Source organism: Oncorhynchus mykiss, chromosome 5 (assembly GCF_013265735.2).
Source record: "Oncorhynchus mykiss isolate Arlee chromosome 5, USDA_OmykA_1.1, whole genome shotgun sequence".
Taxonomy (NCBI): domain Eukaryota; kingdom Metazoa; phylum Chordata; class Actinopteri; order Salmoniformes; family Salmonidae; genus Oncorhynchus; species Oncorhynchus mykiss.
Genome location: NC_048569.1, coordinates 71,139,177 through 71,152,362, shown reverse-complemented (window position 1 = coordinate 71,152,362; position 13,186 = coordinate 71,139,177). Strand labels below are relative to the sequence as shown.

The 13,186-nt window shown below is 40.5% G+C and overlaps 1 protein-coding gene across 1 annotated transcript; it reads right to left on the bottom strand.

The window, feature by feature from the left end:
* Positions 1–2,262: 2,262 nt before the first annotated feature.
* On the bottom strand, positions 2,263–12,593 carry LOC110524471 (histamine H3 receptor-like). Its single transcript, XM_021604158.2, has 3 exons — positions 12,054–12,593; positions 11,411–11,577; positions 2,263–4,236 (listed from the first exon to the last, which is right to left on the bottom strand). Exons 1-3 carry the CDS (start codon positions 12,304–12,306, stop codon positions 3,379–3,381), a joined length of 1,278 nt encoding a protein of 425 aa, XP_021459833.2. The 5' UTR covers positions 12,307–12,593; the 3' UTR covers positions 2,263–3,378.
* Positions 12,594–13,186: the final 593 nt, after the last annotated feature.

The window sequence follows — 13,186 nt, the reverse complement described above, 5'->3', positions numbered from 1 at the left end:
AGACACATTTTTCAAAAAAGGTGGTGAAAGATGCACGGTCCCCTCCCCGATTTTATCGCGGGGGACAAAGAAAAGAACAAAAAATAGCAATGTCACTGTAATCTACAGTTTTTATTTTTGACAAATGTGCTTCCATGATAAAGAAAAAGCTTATTTCAATGTCCTAATAATTTCCCACCCCTCTCCCTATTCCACTTCCCGCCCAAACAAATCATTAAAAGTACTGATTTCCAATGGTACCAAAACAGCAACACTCAGAGGCTTGGTGGATTATGGGTTGGCAATCCCCTTCAACAATATATTCACACACTGTTCTCCTATAAATTGAACCTACAGGGCTCCAGATATGCAAAAATCTCATCAACTCAATAGGCACAGACGTCAATTCAACATCTATTCCACCTTGGTTCAACGTCATTTCAGGACAAAAGTCAGTCTTTCCAGGGGAAACAACCATAACAGATTTCTGAGCCACCAGGAATTGTTTTGGTTTAGTGTTATCTATTCATGATTGAATAATTGTTAATCTAGCAGCGTAGCACATTAGATCAAATAGTTTTTATGATATTTCAGTGCAGGGTTAGCTGAGTGTAGACGCAGAAGGTATTGGAGAGGCTGTAAACCAATTGGAGAGCCCAAAGTATTTGAAATTGCCCTTTTCACCTCTTTTCAGAAATCTGTAACAATAGGACAGTACCAGATGATATGTGCATTAGTACCTTTCTGCTGCTTACATTTGGGACATACCCCAAAACATGCAGGGTCATATTTACATCTTAAACTGTAGCTGATGAGTTGTATAGGAACAACATATTTTCTTGGCATTGGCAAGAATAGCTTCCTATTCACAATTAGCGATGGTCACCCGAAAGTCTTGCTGCCATACATGTTTGCTGCTATCAGTGTTGATCTTGCCTATAGTAAAAAGACTGTTGTATACGTTGCATTCGGAAAGTATTCAGACCCCTTGACTTTTTCCACATTTTGTTACATTACGGCCTTATTCTAAAATGGATAAAATATTTTTTTCACCTCATCAATCTACACACACTATCACTAAGCAAAAACAGGTTTTTAGAAATTATTTAAAATGTATTCAAATTAAAAAACTGATATCAAATTTACATAAGTATTCAGACCCTTTACTCAGTACTTTGTTGAAGCACCTTTGGCAGCGATTACAGCCTCGAGTCTTCCTGAGTATGACTCTTCAAGCTTGGCACAACTGTATTTGGGAAGTTTCCCCCATTCTTCTCTATAGATCCTCTCAAGCTCTGTCAGGTTGGATGGGGAGTGTTGCTTCACAGCTATTTTCAGGTCACTCCAGAGATGTTCAATCAGGTTCAAGTCCGGGCTCTGGCTCCTGCGTTCTCTTAGCTGTGTGCTTAGGGTTGTTGTCCTGTTGGAAGGTGAACCTTCACCCCAGTCTGAGGTCCTGAGCGCTCTGGAGCAGGTTTTCATCAAGGATCTCTCTGTACTTTGCTCTGTTCATCTTTGCCTCAATCCTGGCTAGTCTCCCAGTCCCTGACGCAGAAAAATGTCCCCACAGCAAGATGCTGCCACCACCATGCAAGGTTTCCTCCAGATGTGACGCTTGGCATTCAGGCTAAAGAGTTAAATCTTGATTTCATCAGATCAGAGAATCTTTTTTCTCATTGCCTTTTGGCACACTCCAAGCGGGCTGTCATACACCTTTTACTGAGGAGTGGCTTCCGTCTGGTCACTATACTATAAAGGCCTGATTATTGGAGTGCTGCGGAGATGGTTGTCCTGGAAGGTTCTCCCATCTCCACAGAGGAACTATGGAGATCTGTCAGAGTGACCACGGCCCTTCTCCTCTGATTGCCCAGTTTGGCCGGGCGGCCAGCTCTAGGAAGAGTCTTGGTGGTTCCAAGTTTCTTCCATTTAAGAATGATGGAGGCCACTGAGTTCTTGGGGACCTTCAGTGCTGCAGAAATGTTTTGGTACCCTTCCCCAGATCTGTGCCTCGGCACAATCCTGTCTCGGAGCTCTACGGACAATTCCTTCGACCTCATGGCTTGATTTTTGCTCTGACATGCACTGTCAACTGTGGGACCTTATATAGACAGGTGTGTGTCTTTCCAAATCATGTCCAATCAATTGAATTTACCACAGGTGGACTCCAAGTTGTATAAATATCTCAAGGATGATCAATGGTAACAGGATGCACCTGAGCTCAATTTCGAGTCTCATAGAAAAGGGTCTGAATACTTATGTAAATAAGGTATTTCTGAGTTGTAATACATTTGCAACAATTTCTAAAAACCTGTTTTCACTTTGTCATTATGGGGTATTGTGTGTAGATTTTCTAACCCTTCTTTTTTATAAAACCTTTATTGTTATTAGATTCTAACTTTTATTTAAAGATTTTGCATCAAACTGTCCCCTTTTCTTTTCATGCCAGATGGTGTAGCACCATCCTTAGACGTTTTATTATTGAGTTAATATATTTATTCATAAAGTATCACTGCCTCAGCCTTTCTTTAACATTAGTACAGAACCCACTATTTAAAAAAGGTTTAAAAAGGCTTCTGAAGTTTGTAATTTCCACATTGAAATTGAAGACTTGATTTACCCTTATGAAAAATGTATGAACCCCTACCAAAATGTCCATTGATTATAATTTGCATCATCATTCACATTTCCTGTTGCTGCATTATTATTTTCCTGCTCTAGCAAACTGGCTCAAATTAAGATCCTACATCTGTATATTACCTCTGTGTCATCACCATGTTCGCAACAAAGTGATGTAGAAGTAGGGGTAAACACATGGCAATCACACACACCAAGGAACACTTGATTTGGTATTACACTGAACTATTCTTTCACATTTCACTGAAAATAACAGTGAAAATCTTTTTCTACATAGCACATTTACAAGTATACCAGTACCATTCAGATCTATAACTGGCAGAGACACGAAGCACTGATAAGATTTGAGATTTCCTCCCAGTCCTAGGAGCATCTGCACCTACACTATTCACACCCAAATGCATTAGCAACAACACAACAAATATATCTACAACAAGTAGTATTTCAATATTACAGTATATGTAGATTCACTTCTGAAATGTAAACGCAAACACTTGGTTTTACCCTCTAAGTGCAAGTTTCAAACTTGGCACATAGAAGGATTTGATGTGTCTGAAACAAAAAAACAGGGATATCAGTAATAACATTTTTTCTATCATATTTGAATAACAAAGACCAAAGTGAGTATCTAAAAAAGGGTTTCACACTCCTATTCATGGCTGAGCTATGTACACAACATTCCACAATGCCTGAGGAAAAAAATCCATATCCATTTGCAGTAGTCTTCTCACTCCAGTGACTCCCAGCCAGCCATACGTTGCATCACTAGCAAGACTGGGTCTCAATGTGAGGTTGGACAGACTGACGCTTGGGGCACAGTATCTTAGCAAAAGCCCTTCGGAAGCTGCTGTGGCAGAGAGGGTAAAGGAAAGGGTTAATACCAGAGTTCAGCCACAAGAGCCAAAACGTCACCTCGTACCAGTAGTGCTCCACACATCGCCCGCTACAGGCCGCTCGTATTATCATCAGTAGGGTGTAAGGTGCCCAGCAGATCCCGAAAATGCACACTATAATGGCCAGCGACTTGGCAATCTTCTTGTCGCGGGAGAGGCGGGAGCCCTCTGAGCTCCTGCTGGATGGCACGGTGGGGGCCTGGAATTGGAGGAGCCTGGAAGTTTTCCTGCAGGAAGGGCCCTTCTTTCTCTGAATGAAGGTGTGTCCGCTGCTGGGCTCCCCACTGGAGGATGGCGACAGCTCCTCGTTCTCCTCTGTCACTTCTGAAACAGCGGTTGGCTCGCTCGATGATACCTTGCAAGTCTTGACAAAAAACACAGACAAGGTAGCACCCCCGTCCCTGAGACTGCCCCTGTCCCTGTGTGCCTTGGTGTCCTCCTTACGGATAGCCCTGCTCTTGTTCCTCCTCTGGATGTTCAGGTAGATGCACAGGTTGAAGAAGGTCACAGAGATAAAGGGGGTGAAGAACTCAAACGTAGACGCACTGAGTAGGAAGTACCAGGTGCAGTAGAACTCAGCGAAACACTCGTCGGCAGGGACAATGCTTTTACCCACAACCAGCTCCCAGAAGATAATGGCAGGGCCATAGAGAAGGAAGGCCAACACCCACACAGCCACCATCTTCACCACAGCATGGTGGGTCATGCTCCGCTGAGCTCTATATTTCACCTGGAAGTAGAGAAGTGAAGTGAGAAAAATAGCATACAATACCTCACAGTAACATTTAATAATAATATCACCATATTTCTGTTAAAACACAGATGTAATAAACTGCATAATCAATTCCATGTCTCTCAATGCAGGTAGCCTAGTGGTTAGAGCGTTGGACTTGTAACAGAAAGGTTGCAAGATTGAATCCCCGAGCTGACAAGATACACATCTGTTGTTCTGCCCCTGAACAAGGCAGTTAACCCACTGTTCCTAGGCCGTCATTGAAAATAAGAATGTGTTCTTAACTGACTTGCCTAGTTAAATAAAGGTAAAATAAATATAAACATTTGTAGAGGTGTATTGGATCCATTACTTTAAGGCCTTATTTGGACTTATGGGGGAGGTATTATTTCCTTGGGTGATAGGGTTCAAGAGCCCCTCCTCCATGGTGTGTCAGTGAAGCCAGAGGAGCAGGAGAGCTTTAGGCTGAGTATGATACTGAATAATAATACAGGAGAGTGTGGAGGCACATCTGTCTGTCTGCTCTCTCCCTCTCATCTTCACCATTCTCTTCACCCAGGAATGAGCTTTTCACCTTCCATTTCCATTTCACCTCATCTCTCTGTTTGCTTTGTTCATCTTCACCTCCCTTTCTCGGTCCCCGATTCCCCACCTACCTCTGTCTCTCGCAGTCTTTTTCCTGGCGATCAAATAAACAACAATTGCTGAGATGTCATCAAAATCAATGTCATCAAACTGAACAACTTGACTTTGTTGTTTGTCATGGCTGCGTCTAGGTATACTGACTTTGCTGTCAATCATGGAGACTGTGAGCACTGGGAGCAATAACAAGATCAAACATACACTCTACAGACAGGGGTTATTTTCCATCATTGTAACTCATTATCAAACACTACATGCAGCACTGTACTGTACTTGTTTTATTATGTATTAATATGTAATCATTGTTAATCAGGGAACCAGAAAGATATTCCGCTAGAAAACTTTACAACCACTGTAAAGTAACCTTTTAAACTTTGTAGAATGTTTGAATGTAAAAAACGATATTTTATTATGATAAAATATTGTATGACACATTCACTTATGCAGCTCCAGATAAAGTATAGTGACCCTTTACATACCCAAAATCGAGAACCTACTGATACCTACCAGTCACAGATGTTCTGCATGTTCTTTCCTATACATGTAGAGACTTTGAATATCTACATCAACATACTACATAAACATAGCTTTAATACTATCTGCATTTCATTCCTCTCTCAGGAAGCCATTGTGCTGATAAGCAAATGACCGAAACAGAAAATAGATTGGAGACATAGTTCTAAGAAAGTACTTCGAACAATCAATTTTCCACCAAAACAATTGACTATTTTGCATTAGTCTTCAAATCAAACAAAGTCAAACAAATTCAAGTGACCTAGCCATTGAGAGCATTGGGCCAGTAACCGAAAGGTCACTGGTTCGAATCCCTGAGCTGACTAGGTAAAAAAATGTGTTGATGTGCCTTTGAGCAAGGCACTTTACCCTAATTGCTCTGGATAAAAGTGTCAGCTAAATTATGTAAATGTAAAACTACAAAGAGCATTGATTCAAATGTGCTTTGTTTAACTTGTGAAAGTACACAGCAGCATTTACATTAGGACATAACTAGTCGACTTGCCTCCCTGAGCATGTTCATCAAAGTTTCTCCTCGTACTTCCATTAAAAGTCATGTTGTTTCCATGTCCTTCAGTAAACTGTTTGTAAAGACTGCCTGTTGCATGAACCCTTGGGTTCATTAATCAGTGTCTTCTGTCTAGGTGGGTGAGTGCGTATATAATAGTTCATATTAAATTCCACAAGGAAATTAACTACAGCAGTTACAAAGTGACAAAACCCCTCTAGGGTCACAATAAGGTGGCAGTCTTGCTGGTGCTGTGTAAAAAATATCAATATTTGTATTGTCATGAAAAATATTGATTGGCCAAAATTAGCATTTAAGATGAATGGTTGAGAGAGATTGGGCTATGATATCATGCTTAGAGAGTGCCCCTTCATAGGGCAACAAAACTATTTAGTTAACATTTCATTTCTGAATGCTCTGCATAGTCACGTGGAATATATATGAAGTACACACCCCTATGTATATATTTGGACAGTAAAGCTGTACTCCAGCATTTTGGATTTGACACCAAATGTTTTATATGAGGTAACAGTACAGAATGTCACCTTTTATTTGAGGGTATTTTCATACATATCTGTTTTATCGTTTAGACATTAAAGCACTTTATGTATCTAGTCCCCAATTTGAAGGTGTCATAAGTATTTGGACAAATTAATTTATAGTGTATTAAATTTAGTCCAAATTGTAGTTTTTTGTCCCGTATTCCTAGCATGCAATGACTACGTCAAGCTTGGGACTCCAAACACTTGTTGGATGCATTTGCAGTTTGTTTTGTTTGTGTTTCAGATGATGGTCGTGCCCATTAGAAATGAATGGTAAATCATGTATTGTGTCATTCTGAACACTTCTACATTAATGTGGATGCTACCATAGCCGCGGGAAGTCGTTTGGGGGTGGGGGTGCTGCATTTTTTTTGACGATGGAGTGTGGGGGGGGGGGGGGGGGGGGGGGTTCACTGAGAAAACAATGCTTGCACTGAAGATGTCTATATCTGGTCTGCTAATACAGGACTAGTAAAGGCCAAGTGCACAACTTCTGTTAAAATATTTAAACTAAATGTACAGTATTTGAGTGTTTACCAGCATTTGCAACTTGAGTCTGATAATTATCTGTACTAAACAGTTAATCTGATATTACTTGTGAAATATAGAAATACTTGCTTGATATTTGTTTTCCAGTTTCATGAAACACATTGAAATGCAACTTATTTCAATGTGAAAACTGAAATGGTCTATTCATTCCTTTTCCATTTTCCATTAAGTGGTTTGTAAGGATGGTATATTAATACTGCACAAATACTGTTATTTGATGAAGAAAAATATTGAATTTGATGTAGATGTTTTGTGTCTTTGCCCATAGCTTTGCACCGTTTGATGTGGATGTTTGAGGAAAGGGTTTGTTCATTCTGGATCCCATTAGAATGGCAATCTCAGAGAAATGGACAGGGCAACAACTCTTACAATTCCAACTATTGAATCTAGCAGGATACTGTTCTTAATTATAAACTGGGTGGTTCGAGCCCTGAATGCTGATTGGCTGATTTGTCATACCGTATACCACAGGTATGACAAAACATGTATTTTTTACCTGTCTAATTACATTGGTAACCAGTTCATAATAGCAATAAGGCACCTCGGGGGTTTGTAGCATATGGCCAATTTACCACGTTGCGTCGTGCCTAAGAACAGCCTTTAGCTGTGGTTATATTGGCCATATTCCACAACACCTCGGACCTTATTGCTTATTGCAAAGTGAAGATGCTGAAAAAATATATATTTGCGCCCACACTATAGATGTCTATATCGGTCCACTAATACTAGTAAAGGACCAATTAGGGTTGGACATTTTGGGGAATATTCAGCGGTGGAAACTTTCCGTGAGAATATATGGGAATTAACGGATATATGTGCAATTTAATATTAATACCATTTAAATGTAGACGTTTTTTTTGCATTTTATATATTTACCATATAATATGGAGACACAAATAAAAACATTTTACCTTATCATAAGTAGACAATTGCAAATGATGAAATCCTTCCAATAGAAATAAAAAAAATATTTAGTTACATATTTAACCTTAATTAAATTAGTTGACTATCCACATGGGATGATTTCACTGAACAACAAAAGAAAGGGAATATTGAATGATCCCTAATGATCCATCGCATCTCCCAAAAACATTTTCAACATACATCTGTAAAATGATAGTCTAGAAACTAAAGCTTTGGTTGTCTTCCTCTCAGGCTTCCATGTCTTCACCCTGGACCTTCTCAATATCCTCCTCTTGATCATCAGACTCTGAGGCCTCATCTTCAATGTCACTTTCCAACCTTATTGAGGGTGGCTCATTGTCAGGCTCAAAAAGCCTGAAATTTGCCCGGATGGCCACCAATATTTTAACCCCTGTATTGGTCAGCCTGTTGCGTGCTTTGGTGTGTGTGTTCCCAAACAAGGACCAGTTGCGCTCTGAGGTGGCTGACGTTGGTGGGATTTGGAGGATGATCGAGGCAACAGGGGAAAGAGCCTCAGATCCACAAAGTCCCTTCCACCAGGTGGCTGATGAGATATATTGGCACAACTGCTGTATTGCATCTCCATCCCAAAGCCCTTGCTTGGAAGTGTACTTCGCCAGACTGCCAAGAACCTTGCCCTCATCCAGGCTGAGGTGGCGAGGCACGGTAGTGATGACACCATAGGCCTTGTTGATCTCTGCACCAGACAGGATGCTCTTGCCATGGTGGTGGCAGCATCATGGTTTGGGCCTGCTTTTCTTCAGCAGGGACAGGGAAGATGGTTAAAATTGATGGGAAGATGGATGGAGCCAAATACAGGACCATTCTGGAAGAAAACCTGATGGAGTCTGCAAAAGACCTGAGACTGGGACGGAGATTTGTCTTCCAACAAGACAATGATCCAAAACATAAAGCAAAATCTACAATGGAATGGTTCAAAAATAAACATATCCAGGTGTTAGAATGGCCAAGTCAAAGTCCAGACCTGAATCCAATCGAGAATCTGTGGAAAGAACTGAAAACTGCTGTTCACAAATGCTCTCCATCCAACCTCACATTCAGAAATCTCTTCCAACACATTGCCTGTGAGCATCCGAGGGGAACCAGTTGCATACACAGCTTGAGCAAGACATTCATCATTACTCTGACTACGTTCCTCCATTGAGTCAAAAAACTTCTGATTCCAGGAGGACCATGAGCTGTTGCTATCGATAAGGTGTCTGATTCATCATTTTCACCTCGAATAGAAGTAGAGGGACTTTTGTCAGAGGTCGCTTGTTGTGAGAGCTGAAGGAACGTTATGCACTTGGCCAGATGAGTCTGCATCTTTGTTGCATTCTTCACATATGATTTGGCACAGTATTTGCAAATGTACACAGTTCTTCCTTCTACATTAGCTGCAGTGAAATGTCTCCACACATCAGATAGTGCCCGTGGCATTCTCCTGTAAAGATTAGGAAAATAATAGTAAAAAAAACAACCAATACAATTCCATGATAAGATAAATAGTTAAGCAGTTAGATTAAACAACTCCTTTGCAAGATAAATGTTTTAAAATGAAACAGGTGAGTTAACACTCCTCAGTTAGCAGGCTTAAGCAAGCTAAAACCCACATGGTAGCAAAAACGAAGTAACAGAAATTGTTCGAAATTATTTAAACACACTTTGCTGTACTCTACTATTTACTAAATAACAAAAAAACGATGTATGTCATGTACAATATATTCACCCCACCCAGTATTGTAATCAAAACTTATCAGAAAGCATGTAGTCCTTGGCTCAGACAGTATAATAGTGTGGGCTCAATAGCATCTCATTAGTGTGAAAGATCTTGAGAATCAGCTGTACATGTGATGGAAGAATGCACTGTGCATGCAGAGGGTTGCAATTCCATTGAATTGGGGACAGTTTAACCAAAATATGCCAGAAGACCTAGAATTGCCTTGTTTATCCCACAAAAAAAGGTTCACTCTTATAAGCTAACTTTTTGATGAATTTAAGCAAAATGTCCAAAGTTCCCGAACATAACTTCCCATGGAAAATTTCCAGAAAATTACTGGAAAGTTTCCGACTCTTTGCAACCCTAGGCACTCATGTGATTATTATTTATTTATTATTATTATTTGTTTATTCTGATTTTCCAGGCGATGCGGCAGCTCCCCTACTTCCTGCGGCTGCTACCATGATAACAGATCCTGAATAATGATGAGTGAGAAAGTTACAGAGGCATAAATATCATACCCCCACCAAAAAATGATAATCTCCCATTATTGGTAATGGTGTGAGGTTAGCATGTTTTGGGGGTATGATCTTTGTGCATCTGTAACTTTCTCAATCATCATTATTCACGATTCATTCATGATTATCCGTAATTATGGTAGCATCCACATTCATTTTGGCATGTTCAAAAACATTCTATACAATAAAAGTGACTCCAAAATGACAATACAATATTTACCATTCATTTCTACTGGGCACAACATAATCCGAAACACAACCAAAACAAACTGCAAATACATCCAACAGATGTGTAGAGTCACAAGCTTGATGTAGTCATCGTGTGCTAGGAATATGGGACCAAATACTAAACTTTTGACTAAATGTATACACTACAAGTGAATTTGTCCAAATACTTGACACTTTCAAATAGGGGGACTAGATACAAGTGCATTGGTTTCGAAACAGTAAAACAGATGTGTATGAAAATACCTTCAAATAAAATGTGACACTCTGTACTGTCGCATCATATAAAACATTTGATCTCAAATCCAAAATGCTGGAGTATACAGACAAATGAAAAGTTTTAGCTTCACTGACCCCACCCAAAAACATAGGGTGTATAATATTTTTTATTTATCCAGGACGTTGAGGTATTTTACAAGGGAGACCTCAATACGATTGATAAAGCAATGTCCAGTTTAGTATTCAGACCAGAGTATCCAGGGATTGCATCCCAAAAGCAGATGAAGATCAAAGAGTAGCACGCTGGTCGACAAGGACCGAGCCACTTTGTCTGGACTTCCAACAGAGCTCATTCAGAGTCAGTGCCACCGCAACACGGTGCATCCTATCAGGACACGTATTAAAGGTAGACTCAGATGAGATGAGACATGCAATACTTCGCTCTCACACGGTCACACACAGTATATTTACATGTGCATGGGTTTGCTTCAGTGGAGAATTTGAGCCTCGTGGTTCAACGCTCTTAGTCTTTGCGGAAATTGACCCATGCCGTTTACTTTCTGCATCTATGTCACGTCGCTGAGTCAACCTTTAGTCCTAATGGCAGTGACTGTCAAACCATTCTGCAGTACCTCTGTATTGGTAATGGGCCTTGTAAAGCAGTTGCGTGGTGGCAGGAGGGCCATATGAACAGTAAAACATGCAGTACCTGCATTTGAAACAGCATTTCAAATGTTACCGTGCATGTGGGTGCATGTGTGCACGTTGTGCATGCATGCCTGCATGTGGCACGGTAGCTCTCTATACTTACTGCTCTGGTGACAGAGAGGAACCGGTCATAGCTGATGAGGACTATGTTGAAGACAGAGGCAGTGCAGAGCAAGTAGTCCATGAGGAGCCACAGCTTACAGAGACCTCTGCCCAGCACCCAGCGGCCTGTCAGGTTGTAGGGGATGTATACAGGGATGCAGAATGCACCTGCAAGGACACACTGTGTATAGACTGAACCCCGAACAATGTGTCCATAGCTCCATAATCAATGCCAGAATTCATTTTCACAGCAAATTCATTTCTAAACAAGCCTGCTGGCAAGTGGCAGCATTATGTGTGAAAAGGTATTGGCAGCATTGTGTGTGAAAAATTATTACCAAAGCTGTGTTGGGTTTTAATTTGCATTCATGAACCATCAATTATTCAAGAGCTCTATACATCTGTTATAAATGTCCTTGTGGAAAACCTTTTGCTAAGATTCTTTCAAAGTTAATGCAAAAAAAAACATTTCTTTACTTTCCACAATTATTGTCCATTATGATGGCACTTGACAGTGTCTTATATAGCTTAATGAACAAAAAAATGGCATTATCCCACCAGAGCCATACTAGACAGACAAATAGATTAGATAGCAGACCCACAGACAGGATATATAAAATAGATAAATAAAATAGACTACTCACCAACAAGAAAATCAGAAATGGCAAGGTTGAGGAAGAAGTAGTTGCTTTGATTTCGTAGGCTCTTGTCAACAATGAAAGCCAGGATAACAAGTGCGTTGCCAGCCACAACCACGACTACCAGAATAATCATAAGCACGGCCAGAATCACCATCATATAGCCCGGGTGAGCCGCTCCAGTTTCGTGGACTGTCCCCGTGTAGCCGCCGGGAGTGAAGTTGGTGCTTATATTAGATTCCAGGATATTAGCACCCATAGTTAATCTTATAATACAACCATTACACTTGCTTTCGTTATGAAACTACTAATCAATGTGATTTCCATAGATATGTTAAAAGAGACGCAGAAAAGCGAATGCGAAAGTCGTCTTGAAAATGATAGCTGACTTCTGAATGAAAGGAATATCTTCCGACAGATTTAAAACTAAATGTGTCAGTGTCTGCTGTCGTGCAGGATGACGTGATTTATCCTGTCCTCAAAGGTGACCGGGCGGGTTACGGGAGCATAGGTTCGGCTTTATGTGCTACTTTTTAGTGAGCGACGCGAGCGCTTTGAATTCAGTGTGCAATAGAGAAGGGTGCGTCTATGGTATTATGGAAAACTAAATTAACCTACAGCGCGCAACCGTATATCTAGTAGGTTCTTTGTAGCGCATTTACTGTACGCTGCCCTGCGCGGGAGCAAGAATTGTCACTGAAGAGTGTAGACTGGATGTGCATGGAAAACTAAACAGAATATTCTGATTGAAAAAGTATTCTACTTGGAATAAAACCATTGAATATAATGATGGCCGGATTTTTTTTTATCGAGGTAGTCTGAGAAAATAAATCTTCCACGGATTGAGAGTGTAAAATAAGGTGGTTTCATGTAGCTTTGTTTTTGTGTATATTTTCATCCTAGAATAAAACACACAAAAAACAGGTGCACTTGACACATGGTTCCTGTCTGAGTATAGGCCTATGTCCCCGGACAGCTGGAAGCATCCCACGCTAACTCTGCAAGGGAAGTAAATTAAACTGTGGCCAAAACCATTCTGCAATTTTGCTTGACCACAGTTATGGTTAAATACTAGTGCATCAATACTGCAATGAAATGCACCTGTTTCCCAGGTGGAGTGGCTTAAATGTACCATTGTT

Coding starts and splice junctions, on each gene's coding strand:
- LOC110524471 (XM_021604158.2), bottom strand. CDS start 12,306: ATGGGTGCTAATATCCTGGAATCTAATATAAGCACCAACTTCACTCCC. Junction 11,578..12,053: donor CATTTCTGATTTTCTTGTTG/GTGAGTAGTCTA, acceptor GTGTCCTTGCAG/GTGCATTCTGCATCCCTGTA. Junction 4,237..11,410: donor TCCTCTCTGTCACCAGAGCA/GTAAGTATAGAG, acceptor CTCTACTTCCAG/GTGAAATATAGAGCTCAGCG.